Here is a 25637-nt window from a genome sequence, read left to right as displayed (position 1 = left end):
GACGAACATACGCAGCCACGTGTGTGCATACAATCGAGAAATTAACGAAAGTTGAAGCGGTAACCGTTGCCATATTCCGCGAAGATGGACCAAGAATCGTAAGAAACTACTATTGCCAGAGGGTGTTCTAGAAACTGATGGCAGTCTGACAGTCTTTGGTCGGTGGTTGGTAACAGGCGGTCGCAACGGTGCAACCTACGGTGCTCTTAATTACGAAGACGCGCAACACTTTTAAGTAACAAGAATTACACCAAGTTACACCGCTTCGGCCGGTGGAGCCGACTTCCTGCCGGGAAGTGACGTAACAAGAGCAATTAGAATGTTCCACATCGTTCGTGAAGTGCTCCGAGTGCCGGCAAAGTGGCAGAAAGTTCTTAGCCGCTACTTCCTGTTCACCGTTCCCGGCGCGACATACGCGGGATACTTTGCATCGCGGTCATCTCGGCTGCCTCGCGTGTTCGAAGTAGACGTTAACGAATAAGCGCCGATGGGTTCTTCGAGATCAGCGATACGAGCTGTTTACGTCGATCGGTGACGGATCTAGACGTATCGGGGTCCGAAGTTAATTATCGTGGCGCCCTTTCACGTCTAAAATCCTTTACTAAAGGCGATCGTTGTCGCGGAATATATTTACCCTTATGTTGTTCACGAGAAGAAATGCTCGATGGGTTATCGAAGCATAAAAGTAATTGTGAGCACCGTTGGAGAAGAATTGTACATGGAGATTCATGGAGAAAAATTGTCGATAGAAATTTAGTTTCAAATAGAATTAGAAATAGATCGTACTATTGACACGAACTATACCATTTTTCAAGAATAAATAAATTTTGTTTTCTATTCTTTCGAAGACTAGTTGCATTGAAAGATCAACGAATATACAGTTCTTGGGAACCCCTTCCAAGTGAAGAGCCGAAGCTAATGCTTCGTTACGCGAAGTATCGCGTCAAATGTCGAAACGGAGGTACATTATAGTATGGATAGCCCTGAGGGTACGCTATTAATGCAAAATGACTTCATCGGACTAGAATCGCGATGTGGAAAAAATCAATTATCATTTTACCTATCCAAGTGTTGCATCATTCGAGTCAATCTTCGAAACAACATCGTGCCATACGATTAGACTCCTCGTAGCGTTCCTCAGCTTACTTACGGTTGTTACTATTCCTGATCTGGGTAGTCAATGATGAAAATATAAATCTACTCTTATCGATAGACCATTTAGATGCTTTAATGATGCAAACATTCTAGTAACACTATTTCCGCTCGTTGAGTCATCGTACTCTTTCAGAGTAACGTTCGTGTTCATTGATCATCGCACTATTTTAACGATAACATTCCTTTAACGGATATAATAATAACATCTATTTTTTCTCGTCTTTCGCGCGGGACGTCCTCTTTCGTAATTACTATCTTTCCGTATCTCTCGTAATCGAGAGTCCTCGTAGTTTCGTCGAACCAATGTTCCAAAGGATTAAGTCTAGGTTAGGTCTGAGTCAGTCCAAGTTTTCCAACTCTCAGTAGTTACGCTCTTCCTCCCTTTCCTTTTGAAGCAACGAACCAAAGTTCTAAAGGACTAGGTGTGGGTCAGGTCTGGATAGATCCAAGTTTTCCAAATCTCAGTGGCTACTCTCTTCCTCCCTATCCCTTCGAATGAAGCAGCACCAAAGTTCTAAAGGGTTAGGTCTGGGTTAGTCCAAGCTTTCCAGCTCTCGGATAGCTACTTTCTCTTCCTCTGTTTCGATGTTCCAAAGGGAATCTAAAACTCGATGACGGCTCGTTAACGCGACAATCGCGTAAAGGTAAATCGCAAATGGCGATGGTAGGTTTACGCGAGCCGCGGCGCCGATTGCGTAAAAAGGTGGACCAGATTCGCGCGTTGCCAAGTTGTGCAACGAACGCTCGGGAGCGAAATATACGCCCGATGAGTCAAAGCACAATAATTTCACATTTGTCACGGCGTGTACGAGCTGATCTCAAAGAAGAAAGTCGCAGGCCAATTGTCTCCCCGGCCCAATTAAGCGGCGCGTTCGCCTGGCGCTGGTGTAAACGCTGATTCGATGGAAACGTCTCGTTTGACGCGTGTAATATCGTTCTTGGCAACCATATCTCACGCACGGAAATAACGCCGCGCTACGAATTCTTCCAATAAATTCGGACGCGGCCCGTTCGGCTCTTCGGGGCGTTGAAAACTCACCACGGACGAACGGAGACGCCCGATTTAATTTAAGCGACGAGAAATTTCTATGGAACAAATATTTGCCACCGCGACGATTCACCTCGCGATAGGAATATTGGAACGCGAAATCGCCTAGAAATACCGGTTCGCCAGTTTCATCGGTCACGTATGCGGTTAACGTTAACGCGTTCACCGTTCGGGCTTATAAGCGCGAACGTTACACTCACGCGGAGACAATTTTATCGATTTTCCTAGCGATAAATATCCTAGCTTACTTTTCATACTTGTAAACGCGAACATCGCGCGTATACGCGCAGACAATCTTATCGATTCTCGTAGCAATAAATATCCCACCTTGTTTTACGAACGATGCGCATCCCGCTTACTCGTAATACCAAAAGTAGTTTATATCGAGCGCTTGATCTCTGTCTTTAACTCGATAACAAAGTAAAATAGAGCAGTGTACCCGATCGTTTCGATTCGAAACGAGCCGCCAAAATGTAAAAGCAGACGACAATTTATGCATTGCCAACGATTAACGTATACCGTTACCTCTGATATCAAGGCTCGTCTTAATAACGGATGGAAATAGAGCTCTAATGTACACGAAATCATTTTCCTGCTTCGAAATAACCCGCTAGACGCGATTATCGGTTTCTTCTCGAGATTTCTCGGGACTTTTCAGCACGGATTCTATCCTCTACAGCGATGTGTATTAACCCTTTGCACTCGAGGTTTCTTTGCTTCGAAAATCCTTTAAGTCGTAAAATTAATCCGGAACGGAACATTTTTATACACTTTGCATACGTACGTTTACACTCTACGAGAACGTAATATTTCAATTCCAAATTGAATTCCAAACCATCAAGTTTTCCCGGATGGAAAACAGTACAGTGAATTAGGTGAAGACCGAGGATCTCCTCTCGAGTTCGAAGGGTTAAACAAAGCGTAAAGGGTCTTAAGCTTCGTGCCAAGAAAAGGCACTAAATCACTGGTCCTGAAAGCGTCGAAGAAGAAAAGAACGAAACATGGAACACTTACCAGCAGTTTGTTGTCCACGGTCTTAACCACGATCTCCTCCGGTGTGTACTGGGAGACGTCGAATCGTAGCTTCAGCATCTTGTTGTTGCCTTCATCCTGGATGAGAGGGCTGTTGAGGCCGTCCAACCAAGCGGAGTCGTGCTGCGGGCTCAGAGAACTGCTGTTCTGAGTGCTCTGGGTGGTGGTGCTGAAAGGTACAACGAGCAACGACCGATTATCGTCGAGCACTCGTCGATCCCGAGGACGCGTTCCGCGGGACGAGTGCGTTCGAACGATGAACGAAAAAAAAAATAAGAAAAGAAAAAGAAGGAAAAAAAACAACAACAAATTTTCAATGGTGCATCGACGACGGTGACTGCGTGTGATCGGGGAACGTTACAAATGACGAAAGAAGCGCGCGCCGGGACAAAGACTCGTGTTTCGCCTACGGATGACCTGGGGTGCATAGTTCGAGAGAGGCCTTACCTACTGGTGATGATGCAACGAAGAAGGTACACAACATAGAGAGAAACTGGTCACGAATGGAGGACGAAAGTCGTGCGCATCTACTTAACGAGTGAACTCTACCGGTGGCGTGTGTTGTTAGCTTAAATGCCAGGCGTGCCGTGTTATGGTTTCGCTCGACGTTTGCTCGCGGAAACAAAACTGCAACCAAGCGTCGCTACCAAGGGGTTAATTGCTGCCGGCGAACAACGTGAACAACATACGTATCCCCATTACCTTTTACGGGAGTGCTTTTTCATGTGGTGTCTTGCGGTTAGCGGTGTGAGAAAAATAAAGTGGTGGGAGGAAGTGACGAGAACAATGCTGGAATGAACGTTACACGCGCGTTACTTATCAACGGCTATTCAAACGATGGCACTCTCCGATAAACAGATCGATACGATACGATTGGAAATTGGATTTGACGCGTTTCAGCCGAGCTTAGCACCGGCCCGAGTGGACACCCTTCGTACGAACCAGTCGTCGAACGAAACGATTTACGTGGTAACGATAACGGATCTTTGTTATACCGAGATTGTATACATCGAGAAAGTAGAGAAAATAATAGAATAGAATCGAACGAAGAAAATGAAGTTGAATGTACCTTTGGCGCAAAGGCAAGGTACGGCTGTGTACTCGTGTGTGCAATAAAGAAACAGAGAAAAGAAAAAGAAAGAATATTATAAAATGAGAACAAATGTTCAAAAACGATAAGAATAATAGTTATCGTTAAAAATGGTAACTGTCTCTTTTCTCTAATAAGAGTTTATCGACTTCTTTGGTAAAGTACAACTCTTCTTAAGAGTACTCCTTACTTCTGAAGAGTACTACTCGTGCGTTTCGAAGCGATTTAATATTAATATCCCATAGGGTTGGATGCTACCCATCGAATGTTCGATTCTATCGTTGGAACGTAATAAAACGTGAAGGGACTACAATGATGTATTCCACAAAACTGTAACATTGTTTCTCAGGCATATACGGCAAACCGACGCGTACACGAGGATCCTGAAACTAGCAAAACGTTATCCCGAGGACACTTTGCTGGTTTCGTAAGTGAAGGTTTCGGAGTAAAAGGATTGTCAATCGCGAACGAAGTGAGATGTCGACCGTCTGCAAAGAGTGCCATCGATTTTGAGGGACGTTGACGTTCTACGGCGGGTGTGTATGCAAGAATGAAAAACAAAATGGCCGGTGTGCTTGTATGTAACTATAGAAGATCTGGCTAACGAAGAAGGTATCCCGGACAGTTGTCTGGACATTGAGAAGGTTCGTTTTCTGTGTTTACAGTGGCGTCACCTTTTGAAGCTGTCGAATGCGGACCGCTTTGGCGGTGCTGCAGAGTCGACCTTGTCCCAACCTCCGGTCTTCGAGGTCGTCGACGTACGGTGTTCGCTGCTGCTCGAGTGATGCCGACTTCAAGTTAGTCACCAACGTGCCAATGCAGAGAGCCAATCAGAAGGCGAGACAGAAGTCGAGCAGGGGGGAACAGGGGACATTATTATTTTTGTTAACTTCGGTGGTTAGTTTTCTTTCGAGTCGCTTCCGTTTCTGTCAGCGGCCATGTTACCGGCAAACTCACTAACACTCTTTCAGAAAATTTCAAACGTTTCTTGGCGACAAACCACTCTGGAAACATTCAAACAGCTGTTAGACTCAACCAAGCGACAGTCACTCGGTAGAAATTCGTTTCGTTCGAGCACCGAGTCGAATTCACCGAGAAGATACACGCTTGAAATCGGTTCGTGAATTCGTTCTTTTCACCGGTGGCCAATCTAAGCGTTGATTTACGCGCGTAAGTTGATTTTCCGATCGGCGAACGAACTACACGAAGTATTTTGAAAGAAAAAAAAAGGTACTGGATCGATTGGAGCGGATTTCTTACGAAAGAAATAAAGAAACATTCTTCGATACGATTTGTTCGCGCACCGTTACATTTTCGAGAAAATCTATTTTGAAAGTATACATTGTAAACGAACAGCGGATGGAACGTTTGTAAAATGTATCTTCTCCAAAATGAAAAATCGCGCGAAATAAACGTTACTCGGTTTACTTTTTCGCGAGAAAAACTATTTCGAAACACGCTGTAAAAAAGTTTCACAAGCCCCGCGAGGAGGTGCGCTCGAAATCGGAAAGATCAACTTTCTTATCGACGAAGTTCACGAGTTTGTCGCCAAGAAATTTTGCATACAAGAGGTGTTCCAAAGAAGGTCCATTCCCAGGATAACATTAGAAAGTTTTCTCCGTATATACATGTAAGAGAGGCATAAAAGTAGCACCGGAAGTTACATCCCCGTCAGTTACTTGGGAAACTGTTTGAAGTATTTGTCAGAATACATATGGCACTCTTATTTAGAACATCTGTGCTTTTATTTGCTCGTCGAATTACAGAGCGACGTAAAATTACACATATCTCTACAACGAATCCAACGACAAATCTTCTTCAATCTCTAAGATTCTCCAGACAACTCGATAAATATAAAAATACAGTAGTTCTCGAATCTTGCGTTTCGTATATTCGTTTCTCTCTGAACATCGTCGCGCTTAACTCTCCAATAAATTACATTCTGCCCTGTAGAGAGCTAAAAGCGAATATTAACGCGAATAAAATTCAACGAGTAAAAAATGTTCTCGTACTTGATCGTGAAATTTTATCACCGTTAAAGGTTGACCAATTCTAGAACTACCAGCGTACTTTGTATATAACGTTACATCGCTCGGGAATTCGGTAATTAGATAGGCTAAAACCAAGTGTCCGTATCATGCCAATCAACCGCAAGAATTACATTGGTAAGCCAGCAACCGAGAGTCGTGAACATCCTGGGATGTTGCTGCACGTAATGCGCTGTATTTGAAAAAAAAAAGAGAAAAGAAAAATAGATTTTCCCTAACTTCCTGGAAACGCGAAAAAAATCTAGTAAAAATAGTATGCGAACATTACAAAGACCAAATTACGTTCAACGTCGCGCGGTCCTCTTATGAGTGAATCAGCTTTGAATCGACATAGCTCGTAAAGAAGGATTACATAAAACAGGCATACAGACACCATTTATTGATCAAAGCGCGACAAATAAGAGTATGTACAACGTAAGGTATCAGCATTCGAGATACGGGGACACGGTTTTGATTTCTCGCTCGATTGAATCTTAAAGTGGCTCGTTACCGATCGATGCTGTGCTAATTACTGGTTAAGGTTAATCGATATCGAAGCAATCGGCTCCGGTCTCGCCGCGAATCAATTTATCACCGATCTGGGTCGACACCTGGGTCGTTATTTATAGCGAGTAAATGTCAGCGCGGTGCAAGTTTCATAAAACCGATAACCGGAAGTCACGGCTTCTCTTCGGGGAGGTCACAGACCCGGAGGATTCTAAAATAGAGTGCACCCGGCTGCGATGTCGCATCAGGTTCGAGATTATCCCTCTGGCTCGGTATGTCCTTGCACACAAGACACGTGTCGCCCGTTATAGAAAACTTAATAATACCCTATCGTCGAAGTTAATTTTAATAACAACAGAAATAACCCGTGGATTCGTGGTCTGTTCGATATTCGCTCGTTGAACACGAGAAACGTGTGTATCGAATTCGTGGGCGGTGTAGTAGATCGATAAATATTAAATTACCCGGTGTAAACGTTCGACGATCGAAGAAACACTAGGAACCGAAATATTTGGTTGTTCGGAAAGTGATTTCGTTTTCCAAAATGGAGGGTATGTAATTTAATCAAATGTTTGTACACTCTGAAAAGAATCGTGTTTCATTTTCACCAAAAAAGAAACGAAATGACTTTCCGAACAATCTAATGGAATTTCTTTTCAATTACCGTTGCAACGATTTTTCTAGCATCGTCAGAGATTTGTAACGTTTCTTACTTCCTTCGTACGTTGCCGAAATATCAAGCCAGTCGAATAAACGATATTAATAAATATCTTGAAAGTTCGAATATCGAACGAGTCATGTGAAACGTTGAAACGATCGAAGGAAAATTATGGAAACTGAGGCAACAATTTCGAGAAGAAACCGTGTCAGTGAACCCCGTCACGCGACATAACGTGCCGGTGGATTATTTTATTTGATCCATCGCGGTCGTGAAAAAGAAAACGAGATACGCGGCTCGCGAGTCGGCGCGCAATAGGAACGACGAAACGTTTTAAAAAAAAGGAAACAATAATTCCAGCGGTGTATCTTGGACGCGGTAAATTGAATGCACGGTTATTAGCTTCGTCCAGGAAGGAATTAGTTCTTCTCGAGGACAAAAAGTAGGCGACGATGACAGATCCGGGACAGGATGCGGGGCTGCTGCCGCATTCTGCGATCACGGGGAAGCGAAACGACGACCGATCATCCGGTTAATTCTCTGGAACGTGTTTGCAACTGTTTGCTCGTGAAACACGATATCTCGGGACATCGAAAAAGAGTGCGTTATAAAGTGTCGAGGATTCGTGCGCAGCTCGTACGCGAGGGAAACGAAACCGACAACTTCTTCGTCCACGTGGAAACAATTTATTATTCCGTGAACGAATTACTTTATTCGTCACTGTACATCCTAGACTGCGGAATAACTTTCAACGAGGCGTTAAAAATAATTGAAAGACTCGAAAACTTTGCACGCGTTCAATTCACTCCGAAAGCTCGCGTTTCGGTAAACACCGTGTGGACATTCACAACGTTGAATTAAGTGGTCAGTCGAAACCGTGGTGGTCTCTTAAAATTGATGAAAAACCACGAGCTCGAAGCACCGTGAACACAAACTACGGGAAATCTCCTCGTAACTTGCATCGAAGATTCATAACGTCGAGGGTAGAAAAGGGGCGTGTGTCCGCAAACATCCGTTTAATGTAACAGAAGAAGGTAGTGGTAGAAGAGACACGGTAATCGTGTGCACGGCGAGGAGACGGCGCGGTTGGTCAGCCAAAGGTGGAGCCAAAGGGAAAAGGAATTAAAAGAGTTCCTCTTCTCTTTAGGAGGCCCTCCTTTCACACGGAACAAAAGCCGAGCCGTATCGAGGAGATCGCGAGATGTCTGTCAAAGTGTCTTTCAGAGTGAAACGCGCAGGAAGCTTCGTGGGAGAGAAGCATAGAACGCGGCAGACAACAATTATCCTCGGTAGGAGAAAGGTCCTATTCGCGTCTCGACGAGCCAGAAGAGGTCAACCGTGCCGAGCAGGATCTCTCCAAGTCGGAATTGTCGAGCTGGAAAGGCCACGACGATACGTCACCGACTAGACGCTGGTTTCTATCGAGCTATTCGTCTCTGTGACCGGGTTAGAAAACATTTTACACGTCGAGCAACAACCGACAGTGAAATCTCTACCGTTAGAAGGACACGATTATCGGTTTCTATCGGTTTCGTTCGCGCTGATAAATCATCGTCCGCATTTCCCTCTATAAGCTACGTATCGTGTAACAGAGCTACGAGAACAAAGATAGGACGAAGGACATCCAATTTACCTCTGGCAAGGTTTCAAGGAGTAGTTTATAAGTTTCACGGTACGGAATGTAAATCGACGTGTACTTGGCCCAGAAAGGTGGCTCGAAAGAAATCAATGACTGACACGATGTAACACCGGCGATCGAGTGACCGATGATCGACCTGCCCCTCGATTAACCACGCAGGGAGCGAGCAGTGTGCAAATTTGTCGGTAAACTTTCAACTAATGCTCGGAAAGACGATACTTCGCCGGCCAACCACGTAATGGCAATTTTATCCGTTAAGTATCCAGCGTTCCTCGATAATGATTCGAAATAGTCCATTTATCGTCAAATTGTTTGCGGAAATGGTACATTAAGTTCCTATGAAATCCGATACGATCGTTGAGAACCCAACGAACTAGTTCGAGGTGACTAAAAACGATTCAACCGACGAAGCTTTGTTCTATAGTTGCTCGAAATTTGTCTGGATTTTATTTTATTTCTCCGATAGGACTGGTACGATCGTTAGGTTATTTTACGATGAACGTGGAAAAATAAATCGAAAAGCAGAATAAAACGCAGGTGTATGTTTCTTGTACAGACAAATGTTTCTGTATTTATAAATATTGACAGGACCACGATTTTTTTTTTTGGTCATGCCTACAATTTAGCAAGATACAACCTAAAACATTTTTCAACGTAAAACGACTCGTAAAGTCGAAACATGGTACGAACAAAATTCTATTCCACTTTTCTATTTGTTTATTTCAAATCGTAATTCCCTCTTGCTCAAACACCTGTAGAATTCCGTGAGAAACGAGCAACCTTGAAGGACCAGGAAGTTAATAAACAATGACTAACCTTATTCTTAACAAATCCGACAACGCTCGCGTTATCGCGTCGACTTATTCAAGTTCACTACTTTATCAAAGATACACTCGTTGATAAGTGACTCGAATATATTTGCGGTATGTTCTACGCAATACACAGATAACAGTTATGCACCTACTGTAATAACTATGACACTGAGCGAAGTTAACTGTTAAGAACCACTATCTTCGATGAATGCAATGCGAACATTGATCGATGATGATGCGATCTCCCTGGTAATTGTATTTTCTCGTTAAGAATTGTGAGCATTTAACGGCAGTCAATCGTTTAATTCAATCACAAGGAATATAGTAGGTCAAGCGCTGAAGCAACAGATTATTCCGAGTCTAGACAAACTTGTATCTACCACGTGTATTTTAACCTTTGGATATGCATTTTGCAAATATCGAATTTTTTGGATTGTTCTGAAAGCACGGTCTTGAGAATATATATCTAAAGAAAATAATTACGCAACTCGTTATCGAATAATACAAATTTCAAACGAAATTACGTTCTTCTCGATAAAAAGAAAAAAAATTTCAAAGCCCACTGATCAGTTTGTGTATACATACGTGATTCTCTAAAGTAATATACGTGTTAAGGAAACCTGCATTTAGGAGATTTTTCAAACAATTCTCACAATTTGAACGCAGCGTTTACGATACTGTAAAACAATCCTCAGGTTCCTCCAGAATTCGTAAAGTCGCGATAGGTCGATGTTTATTGCGACATCCTCGCTATTTTTAAGATCAGTTTTGAATTCCTGAACTTACAATACGGTTAAAAATTTGTAAACTAGGTACCTATTATGCTAGGTATATATTACTCAATCACAATTCAAGATATTCCGATGAGCGTTAGAGTCCTAATCTTTGATTTGCTATTCAGTGTGCGCGTCTTATCACTCTAAATGTAAATAGTAGACCGCTACTTTGGAAGCTGGATATCTCGTAAATCGTTGATTTTACGACAGAGGTACCTCGACACTTTTATTCTCAACGTAATTCAATACATTCGAATCTTTTTTATGCTACCACCCACGAAAAACTATCCTACCATATTTTATCCCCTAGCCATCAAACTTTTGCGAACAATGGTTCTTCCTGTTATTTAAAAAAAGGGGGAAGATATCACGGTGGTTTATACCGAATAGAGCGCCCTGTATATTAATCTCTCGGAGGGAAGTACACGTGCCTCGTTGCATACGGAGTGTGAAACGTTGCGCTAATCACTCCCAAACACGCCAGACAGGCTTAATCGTAAGTGGACGTAAATCTCATCAATGAGACTGCTCGCCTATAAAGTTTCGAGCATCTATTCGGCATGCTCGTACAGAGTGTAACGTGTTACACGCGACTCGCTAGATTAATTTCCTTCAACCAGTCGAGCCCGACTAGGCGCGCGAAACGAACGTCTTGTACTATCTCTTCCGAGCATCTCGATCGAACATCGCCGGATTCCATGAAACTCGTTGCGTCGAATTAATTTAATGCAAGGGGTCACCGCTATAAATATCCTCCCGATGCCCGGATGCAAAAGTTTCGCGGCTAATTAGAATCGAAGCTTGCGCAATCGTTTGAAATCGTTTGCACGCTTTAAAAATTTCTTGGAAATCCAAGATCGGCTACGTTACGCGATACTTCGCGGGAGTAGGAGAGTGGTTCTCGAACGAAATCTCGAGAAAAAAAGGTCCTTCTTTTCACGGTGGTAAAGGTGTACTCTGTTAAGAATCGAGAAGGAAAAGTAATTTTAAAACGAATCGCGATTCTTCGCGAAGTGGAAGAGTAGTTCTCGAACGAAATCTCGAGAAAAAAAGTACTTCTTTTCACGGTGGTAAAGGTGTACTCTATTAAGAATCGAGAAGGAAAAGTAATTTTAAAACGAATCGCGATTCTTCAGGCATATCTAAAGGGTGGTTCTTCTCGAACGAAATCTCGAGAAAAAAAGGTTCTTCTTTTCACGGTGGTAAAGGTGTACTCTATTAAGAAGAGAATCGAGAGGGAAAAAGTAATTTCGAAACGAATCGCGGTGTTCGAGGCTGACTCATCCCGTGTACGTACGCTAGAAAACATTTTCGAAAGAAGCTCGCGGGAGCATTTATTTCGAACGATACTTGTCTATTTGCGGCGTGCCGTCCCTGAACGAGGATTGCGTCACTGCCACGTGAGTCCTCGGACCTCGTAATGGTCCATATTCGCCTCCCACGGGTTTACCGACGATTCATGATCGACTCTGAGCACCTGCCCTGCTTTCCAAACGCGTTAAACGCCACTCGATAAAAGCGTGATTCAAAGCGTGCGATCGGGTGCGGTGTACCGAATTTTCGATCTGCAAAGCCGTCGACCGATTCCGAGCTGCCTCGATACATTTTGACAAACCGAGCTTTGTAACGCGTGCATGTGTTCGTGTAACACGACCCGGATCGGATTTCACCTACCTTTTATTTTAGTTTTTATTTTAAACAACACTGCCGAGGATGAGATGTTACGAATTATATCGACGTAAAGCGAACTTTCAATGGGATTCATCGATCGGAATAATTAATTATGAATTTTCACTCGTGTGATCATTGCAAGAGTAAACTATGGTACAGTTTGTATACTCAGGTAGACTTTGGTTTACGAGATATTTTATCTTCGAGGTATGGAAATCTTGATCTCGTCCGAAAATATTATCCTTTCAATTACATATCCACGACTTTTTATTTGCTCTCAGTTTGAAAAGATTCCCACTTAAAATAAACCCGATCGTTCCATTAAATATTCGATATCCGTGTTTCCAAGATACGGAAAATATATTCTCTGAAAAGAATCCTGTGTGAATGTATAAAAATACTATGGAAATATCAAATAAAAGCTACGAGGTAAAATTGTAGTAATATTGAAAAAAGAAATACTACATTTACACGACCGGTGAACTACGCAGTAACTTCTAGTAACTTTATCTATAAAACCAGAGGTGGACAAAGTTATATTCGACAAAAAGATAACAAATAAAACCAATCTACAACGATGTATATTGCAAATTGTAATCTTCGTACTATTAAAATATAAAATATGATAATCTATATTGTACTCGTTATTCTTCAATAATTTACATCAATTCGAAATTTTATTCGCTATTATGCACATCTATCTAAAAATTCTCCCCATCTCTGTACCATAGAATGACACTCCGCGACGCACAAAACAGAAACATCGATTAATCACCGATCGTTGGAATAAACGCACCGAACGTAATCATCGAACCACCTTCTGAAAACCGATCGATTCTTTTCCGAATGCATACACGATTGCGTGCTTCTCGTACGCTTGCACGAGGCCTGGAAGTAAGCCAAAAGCGATGCAAGATCGTCTGGAAATTGAAAGAGCTTACGCGTCGTCACCTACCGAAACTTGATCACCGTTTTATGATCCGGTGGATAGAGATCCTCGTCGATGATCATGTCGAAACGTTGCCCGCGTTTCTCGATCGCGTGGAAATAAACCGACTGGATCCTCGACGATCGAATCGAGGACGAGAAAACGATTCCTGTTCCACTGGTACGAGATCGTGAGTTCCGTGTTGCTTTCAACGAGACGGAAAAATTACTGCGCAAAACCAGCCAGGATCAACGCAAGCTCCTCACCTTTTCCGCACGCTTCAATTGCAATTTAGTGCACGACTCCGAGTGGGGACTGCCGGACGCGTGCAACGTGTCACTGTCAAGGATGCATTTACGCAATAGACGTTCGTTCGTCTAATGCGTTGTTTTATTATCGTGCAGCGCGTATTTTAGAGATTCTTCTGGTTCTCGTAAGCAACACAGACGTTTACCAAAAATGGTAAAAAAATTTTCATCCGAACGAAATTTTCCAATCAACTTTTTATCCGTTGTTCGTTGAATATAAATTTGAATCGTGATATGAAATGTTTCATCGTTTCTGGTACTCACGAATCAGAAACGCGTAATACGTTTCAATTCCAATTGCTCGATAAGTTCAAATAGTGTTTCTGGTGTTTCGATTAATCAAAAATTATACACGTAACAGAACAGACACTGTTTAAATGTATTTTATTTAATTTCGGTCTTCTTCGGTAATTCGAGACGTGTTAGCGATGCTTCGATTGTTCGAGAAATTTCAGCAAGTGTGATATCTGCTCGAATGTATCTAATAACTGGAAATAATTCGCGTTAATTATTCCATTAAAAGTGGTCGAATACTAATTCGAATTATTCGAGTATACGACCCAATTGAAATATTAGAACCGTGTTTAATGGTAATTGAAACCGCGAAGTGAACACTTTGTCCCTTGTGCCCTTGTTTCACAATTGCCACCTATGATGAGCTCTATAATGATCACACAGAGTGTTTCATAATACCTGAACGTGTACTGAGGTATTTAAAAAAATATTCTAAAACTATTTTTCCTATCTAATGCTAGTATTCTAGTTTACAATATTTCAAATATTGTTGTTTCATATTGAGTTACACTAATATTCTATTCATTATTTGTAAACATTCTCGTAATGCTCGGTGCACGTCTTCAATTCGTTTTTTCGTTCAAAGCAGTTTCGCACGGTTGAAAAAATACAAGATATTTTCGATTTAACGCAGAAAAATACGTTAATTCTTTAAGTGTACCTTACCTATCGATTTTTATTTTCTTTCGCGATCGTTTTCTATGTACCAAACTTTGATAGTTATTCTCAAATTCATCCACGGATGCGTGAAGTACAATTTCGCGTTTCATAGAATCGTCCTGTTCGATGACGCGATGATGCGCCATCGCAATGCATTCAACGAGATTACAGGAAGAACCGTGTTCTTTGTCGGTGCAACAAGTTGCATTAAACGACACAACCATTACGCAATATATCGTTCTAACTGACGGACGACAGGCGTCGAACATTTACATAACGATCGTCATTCGCTAGTCGAAAAATTGTTTCACGATCCGATGACTAACTCGTTCGATACCTTATAATTACTCGCGTGTAATTTATCACTACCAACAGGCAACCATTTGCGTATTATTTAATAACAACGATCCCCTTTGCCCTTACTTTCAACAGAGATGGGCAAAATTTGTACCTGGATACAAATTTCAAACAACCGATCAAAAATGAACAACTTTCTATCCATTATTCGTTGAATAAAAATTTAAATTAGAATTATAGAACGAATTAACGACCGATCGAATAAACGTTGCAAATCAATCGTTACACGTTGTGAAAAAGAATTACACTATTGTTGAATCTGAACCCGAGAAACTATTAATTGCACTATTAATGCCACCGATAGGTTCAATCGGGGAGGACAGACGACCGATAAAGTCTCAGAAATGACGAAATTTCTCGTAAATTTTACGCGTCCCGAATTCGTATTTGCCAAGACGAAGCCGAGAATTCGCAGAACTTGGTCGAGGCTGTCACGCAACGCTTATTACAGAGGATAAAATTTATCGAACAGAGGGGTGAACATATCCCCCGGGGTAGATAAAGAAGGTCCCCGAAAATTTATGTTCAGGGGAGAAAAGTTCTAGGCACGCTACCCTTGCAATTTTCCTTCCTGGAGGCACGAATAGCTACGATCTTCCGCTTCGATGCTTCAAATTTTACTCTCGCAACAATTTTTCTAACCAACTTTGAGAGTAAAACAGACCTCGACCGATCAATAATTTTTCTTGCTGCACTAACGATTATAAATTACAACGAACGAACCGTAATAAATTGAAAAATAAATGCGTATTGAAGAGAGTAATGATAATACATCTGTATTGTATCAAGATTAAAAAGAAATAATAATTATAATATTACGATACCTAGTGAAGAAAGAAAAGAAGGGAAACGAAAATAAAAGTACCGAAGTAAATGACCAAAGTTAATAAAAAAGACAGAGATAAGAATTGAATAGAAACGATATCTATTTTTATTAATTGAGTTAGGATGTATCGTGGCCGAGAAATAGAAGCATTGTAAAAAGAGATACATTCTTTTATATTTAGTAAGTGTGTAACCAGACAGTTTTATACACGAAACATGAGAAATTTAAACCGAACGGAGAATTTTTTCCCGGTAATTGAATATAAAAGAAAATTCTGATTTTCGTAAAAAGCATCGTGTGAGAAATCTAGAACAACGATTCTATAATTAGTGGTTTCGAAGGATAGCGAGGAACGATATCCAAGTTCGAACAGACTTCTTGTTAAAATAACACGACTGTTGGGTTTCGCGGTGTTGGCATGCAAAAACCGTGGCACATGGCACGCATTCGTTCGATCCGGTGAACGCGCGCGGTTCGTTCAACGCGAATTCCTACGCGAGAATTCGGACTCCTCGAGAAGTTTTCGGTTCGTGAAAAATGTACAAAGTTTCTCCATGGAATTCTCCAGCATTCGCCTACTCCGAAATGATCGAACCTCGCGTTAAAATATATTTCAAGCAAAGATAAAAGTGTCCACAAATCTTTCGCAAACGTGCTTTACATCGTAGAACGTAACGTACGAAGGACACTTTCGAAAATAAAAAATTCTTGCACCGAAAAAGGTAACATTTTGTAATACGCATCCGTTTGATTCGCAATTCTCTCAAAATTAAAATTGTCGAGTTACGAATTAAAGTTAAAGAATACTGTAGTAAAAAAGCAAATTCCAACTAAAAAATCCTATACGAGGAATACAGGATCGAGTCAATCATTTTTCGAGAATAATTCACGCTTCCGTGTTACGTCCGAGTAAACGTTTCGATAAATTTTTTAGAACATTTTAATAAAGGTTAAAATAAACAAATACACACACACACACGTGTACATTTGTTTCACGTGTATCTTTCTTTTTTTTGAGATTACTCCACGGTTATATATTTTAAGGAGCTCGTTTCGGTAACGTGTATTCCAACTTTCGATTTTCAAATAATAATCGAAGGGAACTGTATCGTTCCGTGTAAAAAGACTAGAGATGTCCGTGTTTACTTGACGGAACGTTCAAGGTCCCTTGGGCCGCGTATCCACGAATGTCAGAGAGCGGGTCGAGGAGAGCAGGTGCAAATTTTCGACTCGGGCGAAGGTTTGTTTTTCGTTTACCCCCCGGCAAGAAATGCTAGCGGAGAGAACATCGAGGGGGCTCGTGCTGTTCGCACCGAACGCACTGACGAAGCCTCTATAAATAGCGAGTACGTTACTGAAATACGTGAAACGAATATACATGTGTATGCACGCGTGAAAAAAAAAGAAAAGAAAAGAACGAACAGAGACGTGACCTTAATTTACACCTACCTCGACCAACCGAGCGATTTCATTATCTTACAATAATAAATACGTTCGCGCGAATATATTTCGCGCACCGTCAGTGCCGCATTCTTTTAGTTTTGTTTCTCCGGCGTATAATCGCGTGAAACGTTTCCCGGGAGGGGAGGAACCGGTCGATTAAACAACTCGACGATTCGTACACAAAAGTTCTCGTGTAGAAAAATTACGGTTCGATTCCTAGCTTCTTGAATAAAAACGAAACGTGGGGGAGAAATTGGTGGGGTGGAATAATTTCCGACCCCTTTCACGGATCCTTGTCAAGGATAATGTTAATCTAAAAGGACTAAAAACAGAAAACGAAATTAAATATTGGTGGAATAAATAAAATTAAGATCGATCAAGATTGCGGGAAGAATTAACCGAAAACGTTAAATTGAAAATATATGTGTGAAACGAGTCCTTCCTTTTGTAAAGTTTCAACGTGGAACGAGACATTGTATTTGTTAAGGGTTGTTTGATTTCAATACTCGTTTAATTCTATTCGTGTACTCGGAACATTGACGTGTACGAATTTGAGTACTCAAAATATTTGAATTCTCGTATTCCGAGTATTCGAAATAGAAAACCTAGACCGAGTGCTCGGAATTTGTACGTGGGTTCTCGTGATTCGAATCAAATTCTCGAAATTCAAAATGGGTACTTGAAATTCAAGTCGAGTACCAAAAATATTCGAGTATACGTCCTTCAAGTTTGAGCACTCTACGTATTCATTTTCTCAGCTCGGTTCGATTATTCGAACGAACTCGCCTCTACCATCCTACTCTCCGGATAGGTATAGTGTTTACACCGGTGTTGTAGCAACTGACACACTGTTATGCTAATTCGCGCTAAAAATCAACAGCCGTTGTGTAACTACAGCAAACATCGATTCGAAAAAAAAAAGTTACGCGTTTTAAACGCGGCTCGTGAACATTGTTACAGTATTTCGGTTAGAAAAGATGTGTTCCAGGTTGTTCGACTAATTTCAAGCGATCGATAATTTTCTTTTCGTACTCGCTTCATTTTTAAAGCGACCTGGGATGACATAATAAAAAAAAAACGACATACTTATATAAGTAATCCAAGTCGATAATTCACAGGTTGATACTTTGTAGATTACATGCTAAATTACCGTTGTGAGTTACGGACAACTTGATCGGTGATAAAATTGATTCATTCTATAGTCCCTCACCTGAATCGATTACCGTAATCTATATAAAGCGCTTTTTAATTAATAACCTTCAGAATTGCGACGATCCGAAACAAGTAACTTCGATACCATAGAAGCACAGCACCGATCGAATCGTATTGCTTCGATTTTGATTACTCGCGTCGATAATTATTAAACTTCAGAGTTCACACTGCCACGCAAGATAAAAATGAAGAATAAAGGCGTTCGTGAATTAAAACAGCGTTTCTTAATTCTGCAGCGCTAAAATATCAACTTAATCGCAGCGATGTTACACATCGATTCTCTTTTGCCAGCATCTGCGATGAATTTTCGTTTTCTACGTATCATTTCACACTATTGTGGAACAAACGACATTTCTATCCGTAACCGAGACACTACCGATTATGTAAACAATCTTTCGAGAACGTCGATAAAATAAAAACCAGATTCGAATAGTCGATAGGAAATCAGTTACGACCGAGAACTAAATGTATTATAAGATAACTACCACTGTAGCGAATATCTTTCGAAATTTGACTGCTTTCTATTTGACTTTCAATCCCGTGACTGTTATTTCAATATAATTTAATATACATCCAAACTTCGGTGTCGGATATTAACAATTTTGAATGCAATTTCAAATTTTAACCGACTCGAACGTTATTCAGTACTATACGAAAGGTTAAAATAGTCCTATCTCGGAAATACATCGCAAAGGCAAATCATAAGAGTAATCGTGCCGGGAGTGCGCGCGTTAAAAGGTTAGGTGCGTCTCGGCACCGACGCCGGTACTAACGTACCTGGTGGTGCTCTTGAAGAAGTTGTTGCTTTCGCGATTCATCAGCTCACTACGGAACCGTGACATCTCGTCCTCCATCTTTCTCATCTCGGCGTCGAAGCGTTCCCGTATGTTGGAAAACTCGGTGTCGATCACGCTGAAGTCACCAAGCTTGATGGGAATATTACGTTTGATACCACTGTCAGCCATGATTCTCTTTTCGACCACACTCGTGTCTCTTTCACCAAGCCACTAAAGAGGTATACTCTATTTAAGCAATAGCACTGCTTTCTCGTGAACGATCGCTTATGATAGCGGAATACTTTCTCGGCACGTACAACCGTACTGCACGCTGTCTCGCCTAAGAATGAGCGCGGCTCACCGACTGCTCCTTAAATAGTCGCAACGCAATCGTCGAACCGTTCGTGGGAGTTCGTCGATGCTCGGTCTTCGTCGGCTAAGCTCGTTTTCGTGCACGCGGTCCAAACCGGCTACGATGCTTTACGAAGTTTGACCAGATCTGGACAAAATTTATTCAATGTAAACATTTCGTTAATAATTATTTCAAATAATACGAATTATATACTTGTTAGACAATGTATTTAAGTTAAATTTCTGTGCGTCATTCGTTAATAGAATGAATTAAAACGAAGTACACAGTTGAACGTTACCAGATCTAGGCGCTTTCGAATTAACGTTGATCGAAATATTATTTTACGATAGATAACGTGTTATTTAACTTCGAAGTTTCATTTTTATGGTATATTATATGATTTCGTCTCAGGATATAATAATCTCGTTTGACGTAATGGAATAATACAGAAATTTGGTACAATAAATCATCTTTCTAATGAGAAAATGAGCTATTACCGTTTCTTACATATTTAGTTACTCAGATCTTTTACTTTTATATATATATATAATATATATCACAAAATTAGTCTCGTAATAGTATATGCCTCACAGAATTATTCTATTCATATATAAATAAAGCATCTCATTATAGTACCTATTGTATTATAACTGATTGGCTATGCCATTAAATCATTAAGGATAGCAACTACGAAGATTGATAAAACTTAATAAAGACGACTCTCCGTAACTGGGTCGTCACGGTAATTGACGTCTCGACGTCTCTTTATGCACGTTGTTGACTTTAGAAAACCCTTAATGAACCGTATAATCTAATCGACTAATTGATATCGTGAAAATCACATTATCCGTGATTAAGACTTGTTAACTTGAACAATGTACAAGTAATAACGCGACATTAACCGTAACGACGCGAAGAATGATTAAAAAGATTAACTTTGGAAAAACGATGAATCTAATAAACAACGTGACAGGATGTTGGCGTTTAATCGTATTTCGTCCTTCGCGTTTGTCGTCCTTCGTATATGTGAAATTTTTTGCAATTCGATGCCGATGGAAATAAAATCTCGGATGCATACATCTATGTACATCTTTGAGGGAGACAATCAATAAGGAAATGATCGCGTGGCAGTATTAGTCATCGTCTCCCGCACGGAACACAATGATTCGTCTTGTCTGCGAAACCGTAACCTATCAACGCCCACGAATTCCCTCTTGTTAGATCATTTATTTATTCAGAAGGCTTGTATGTTATGTACGCTTAAAAACGACTTCCTAGTGCACGTCAATTTATCTAAGAGATTCGGTTTAATACTGAAAATACGAAATTTTATATACCAATATTTAACAAACAAAGTGAAAGTGGCTAATTTAATTTGTACAGTACGTTTAATCTGGTTAAATTTCATTCTCGAAGTTATCGAACGTTTCAGCGAGACGAGTTTAATCAACTCGAGCTTCCCCGTGATTGATTTCACTCGGATATTTAACTACAATAGTAATTTCAAATAATGAAATCGTTTATTTAATTTTTCATTTTATACAGCGACGAAAAAGTAACGATCGATGCGCTATCTTTCAATATTTTACTATAATTTGAAACTATTAAAGACAACGACAGAACTCTCGTTCGATATTGAGGGTTCTTCGGGGCTCTTTCGTGATCACTGCAAACCCCACCCTCGGGACGTACTCAGAATGCACCCTCGTCATTTTTCCAAACGAAACAACACAGAAGTGCATATCTGGGCGCTTATTTTTAAATAAGTGACTTCGCTCGTAGTATAAATCGCTGTATGAACGTAATAAATACCCAAAACAATGTTAAGAGTTTCCTAGAAAAGAAATTTTATATAGCACTCGTGTCTGCCTTCGGAATTCCTTTGACGTGAGTCTTCGGCAACGTTCTCGTAATGTCTCCGGCTAGTTTAAATCGTGGAACAATAATTTACATTTTATTTCGTCGTCGACTCGGGACGACGAAACGTTAGAACGCATTCTTGTTAATCGCGCGCGAACATTCAGGTGTTCTAATTTGGACAGGCGTTCAGAGAAGCGCGAAGGCCGCGCGTATGCCACATAACTTTCTGTTTACGTCGCGGGAACTGCGTGAGATTTTTTTCGCCGCGTTAAATCAAGCCGTGCAAATGATGCCGACGCTATTTTCGCGCGTTGCAGCGTCACGCACACGCCGAACTGAATGGACCGACGCGTCACGACGCCTCCTTATTGTTCATAAATAGTCCTGGCTGCGCGGCGTCGTTGACGATTTCCGGTGAATCGAATTACGCGGAATGTTCTATCAAGATCCGTATGAGAATGCAATCGGGGGTGGAGTACGATGCCAACGGGGGCTGAATCACCCTCACCGCTCGAACTCGATGATTAAGTGACTTTGCTGTACATCGCGTTTACCTGCTTTCGCACGCGTGAATTATTTCTGCATGAAAATTCACCGGGAAGTCCAAAATGAAAATACCATTTTCGATACCAGATAAATTTACCGATGTATAGGTTGCGTGAAAAATTCTTGCGATAAAATTGCGATTAAATTACAATAGCGAAACGTACGTGGGAATTTGAAACTGAAGTTTCGTTAGAATTGTGATCGATCGGTTCAAAAGTAGATTGGTGATGTTACATCGTAAGAATTAACAATTCTTCTAAACATTTTTTCTCCCTATTTTATATTTACCATTATTCGTAGAAATAGTGATGTTGGATTTAATATCAGCCTTTTACGCATCTATTGAAGTGTGTATTCTCTCCTAATACGGACATTGCTATTGATCATTACTTTCCTCGCGTTACTCTTCTCTTGTTTATCAATCACTTGTACCAAGATATTTTTCAACGTGAACATTGGAAAAGCAAAGCGGATAATAGTATACTTGAACATTTATTAATTTTACCGAACGAGCGGAAAACTTTATAAACGATCTCGGTGCACACTAGAAACAGCTACCACGAGTTACTTCATTATCCTGAGCAACTATTTACTCAACGACATATATCGCAATAACCGATAGGATGGTTATAAATATTGAAACTAGACCCTTCCAGAATTATGTTGCGTCGGTGCTTCTTAATAACACGAAACGATATCTTCTTGCTATCGTTTTACCTAAGTTGTAATTAATGACAGTATTATTATCCAGACCTCAAGGTGCAGACATTGTAATACAAAGTATTCTATCAAATATATGTATAACGTTTGCTATTCATATATGAAGTCGTTCGAATAATTATAAGCGACACTGTACTTTGAACCAATAACTGACCAATTCAATTCTACCAAACGATTCGAGAAACATCCATTATTTTTAACTTTTGTTATCAATGACAACATTCTGGAAATACTGCAGTAATATCTGCAAACGACAATAATGTATATTCTTAGAGGTACCCATACGCGACGAAACGTCGCGGAAATGTTGCTGCAACGTTTCGGAAACATTTTTTTAACACATTTCAATACTCCGAAAGTGTTTCAGCAATATTGTGCGCCGTATCGTTTTCGTGTTACGAAACAAAGACAATCGCCACGAACCACATTGAAATTTATGGTAACAAAGAGCATAGAACATGAACGGTCAAGACGGTTCGGTCGTGACGAAGTGTGTCAATGTCAAACTGTTCGAACCTGACGATGTCTCGTGCTCCCTTCGAGACCGATTCGTTTCCACCGTGTATTTCTCAAACGATCACGGAATTCTTAAGTTTCTGTCACGAGCCCGCGTGGGAGAACGTGGCTAACATGACGTCACCTTTGTGGGGGTTTAGTGATCGATAAAACGCGTCACAATGGTCCCTAATATGGATCGGGCACGCGTTCATTACGCGGAGGAGAACTGCCGGCTACATGTGTTGTGCTTCTCTAGCGATAGGATTTGTTCTCGAAACAGCCATGGTTACAATCTAGAAACATTGTTTAAACGAGCGTCTTAATAACGCGCGTTTAAAATACAGAACAATCGATAAACGTAACAATTTTCTTTTTCTTTTTCAACTCGTTTATAACGAATAATTACGGTTTAAAATGTACGGTAGAATCAGTTTTCGAAATCTTAAAATTCATACAGGTAAAGGAAATTAATGTTATCCGTATAATTCGAAAAATGTAATCTGTACAATTATTACATTGTTACATTCGGTAGACAAAAAACAAAAGCAAAATTGTCCATTGAGCAATTACACTATGTAGCGGGGTATGTCGAAGAAAACAATTAAACTGAGACCGTGGAAAAGATAGTAGCTCCTCGCTACACGCCACCAACTATTAATAGCTAACAAAGTCCAAGACAGCCATAGTATCCGAGGCCAGATTCGACCGAAGGAATTCTTTAACCATTCGACCCTTTCGACCGTCATTCTTCAACGATTCAATGTCGAGGGTATGATCCGAAGCAGCATGATTTCTTGACCTTGCTCTGTGCCAATTTCCTTCGAACACGGATTGGATTAAAGAACGATAAAATTGTTCAATTATTTCGCCCGCAATACGACGAGCATGAAATCAAAATTTACGGCGGTAGAAACTAAAGCACACGATGCCTTTTAACAAGACCGCATCAAGACTCTCGTGAACTACTCGCGAACAAAATAATAATAACGATTCTTCTATTTCTCCTCTTGAAAATTTTTATATTTATATTGACTCGTCGTTTCTTAATTTTACTATTTATTTGCGTCCATATTCGACACATCGAACATTCTATAAAATATTGAAAATAGAAATGTTATAAACCCTAATCGCCTCGCTTACAATGCCTAATGCGATAACACTGACAGTTGTCAATGTGTCCATTGCCAGAAAAAGAAACAATCAAATCTCTTAACGTATGTATATTGCTACGGACTAAATATACGAAGAATAATCTTCGTAATTCATACAAATAATAATAATTTTTAATGTTTTACCTCGAATGTACGTTACCGTACAAAAATTACGCAAGAAACGAAAACGAGGTAAGTAAGCTTCAGTTTAAGAGAAATGAAAGTAGGTGTTGATACACGCTAGGGCCGTAAAAAGTAATTTCATTCAATGTTTCGCTACCAAGCAGACAATGAGCACTTAATAGCCATTTGTACTTGGCTTACTTAGAACGATTGAATGAGGAGTACGTCTCTCTCGTCGTACGACGACTTCGCATCGCTACCACCGACTTGAACACAAATGGGGCTTGAGGTTAACGCGCCGTGATGTCACTGTCTGATATCATAGGATCCATCTTCTACTTTGACACTTGACTTCGGTAAAAATAAATTTAGTCAAATTGCTAGTATACTTACTTTTCCAGAGGAGTCTTGTCAGTTCGAATAACTGGTATAATTTAAAGTGTACACCGACAATTATTACGCCTAATTGTAAAGATACTAAGGATTTTGTGCAATAAAATGATACTCTACCAGTGAAACATTATAGAGACCATTTTAGATGTCAAAGTGGTTTAAAATTTGTACTTGTATAACAAGTAAAAATTCCAATTTTGATATCGAGCTAATAAAATTTTACAACGGTTACCACCGAATTTTCAATTACTTTTCTACAAACACGTGAAACACGATACCAACCGGTTTGTTGTAACATTTGTGGTACGTTGGTTTGCAACTCGATCCGGTTGCAACTACTTATAGTTATCATGTACACGCGTATACTTGATACACGAGTGAAATACCTCGAATAAATTTTCAATGCTCGAGCTGGTTGTTTGTTCAGTTATATTTCAGCACTTTATGTATACACAATGTTTATTACACATAGATACTTGGATCGTGTCCGACATTCGACATTGTTCATTTCAATTTTGTTATGAAAATAGTGATTTAAGCAAAAAGTTATCTCGAAGATCAAAGTTGCATCGACGTAATTTCATCGCATCAAAATATTGAAATGTAAGTTGTTCCTGAATAATCACCTTCTTTTTTTATTCCAATGAAATAGACAAAATTTTAACGAATTCTGGTCACACGCAGTATAAAGTTATATTATCAAGAGTTTGTCAAACAGTCGAGTCGAAAACTTTACTATCTGTTATGTTTGATGTTAGCTGGTTATCGTCTTTTA

General features: G+C 40.4%; 1 protein-coding gene and 2 long non-coding RNA genes across 5 annotated transcripts in view; 1 reads left to right on the top strand and 2 right to left on the bottom strand.

Annotated features, from left to right (window-relative positions):
• The window catches only part of LOC143152884 (alpha-crystallin B chain), a 37026-nt gene extending 17439 nt beyond the window's left edge, over positions 1-19587 (bottom strand). The window contains exons 1-3 of one of the 2 annotated variants that reach the window (XM_076323478.1): positions 19221-19587; positions 5000-5116; positions 3218-3404 (exon numbers count right to left, since the gene is read on the bottom strand). In XM_076323478.1, coding sequence (XP_076179593.1) covers positions 3218-3404; positions 5000-5116; positions 19221-19408 — 492 coding nt within the window. In that variant the 5' untranslated portion in view covers positions 19409-19587. The remainder of the gene's footprint in view (positions 1-3217; positions 3405-4999; positions 5117-19220) is intronic. The other variant, XM_076323480.1, reaches the window with a different exon arrangement.
• On the bottom strand, positions 5123-13810 carry LOC143152886 (uncharacterized). Of its 2 annotated transcripts, XR_012993666.1 has the most exons (3): positions 13142-13356; positions 12419-12782; positions 5123-5329 (listed from the first exon to the last, which is right to left on the bottom strand). It is a non-coding gene; the product is annotated as an uncharacterized LOC143152886 (long non-coding RNA). The 2 variants fall into 2 exon arrangements; XR_012993667.1 differs by lacking the exons at positions 12419-12782; positions 13142-13356 and adding an exon at positions 13371-13810.
• On the top strand, positions 12064-13042 carry LOC143152887 (uncharacterized). Its single transcript, XR_012993668.1, has 2 exons — positions 12064-12622; positions 12697-13042. It is a non-coding gene; the product is annotated as an uncharacterized LOC143152887 (long non-coding RNA).
• Positions 19588-25637: the final 6050 nt, after the last annotated feature.

Source organism: Ptiloglossa arizonensis, chromosome 11, assembly GCF_051014685.1.
Source record: "Ptiloglossa arizonensis isolate GNS036 chromosome 11, iyPtiAriz1_principal, whole genome shotgun sequence".
NCBI lineage: Eukaryota > Metazoa > Arthropoda > Insecta > Hymenoptera > Colletidae > Ptiloglossa > Ptiloglossa arizonensis.
This window is presented reverse-complemented; position numbering and strand designations above follow the sequence as displayed.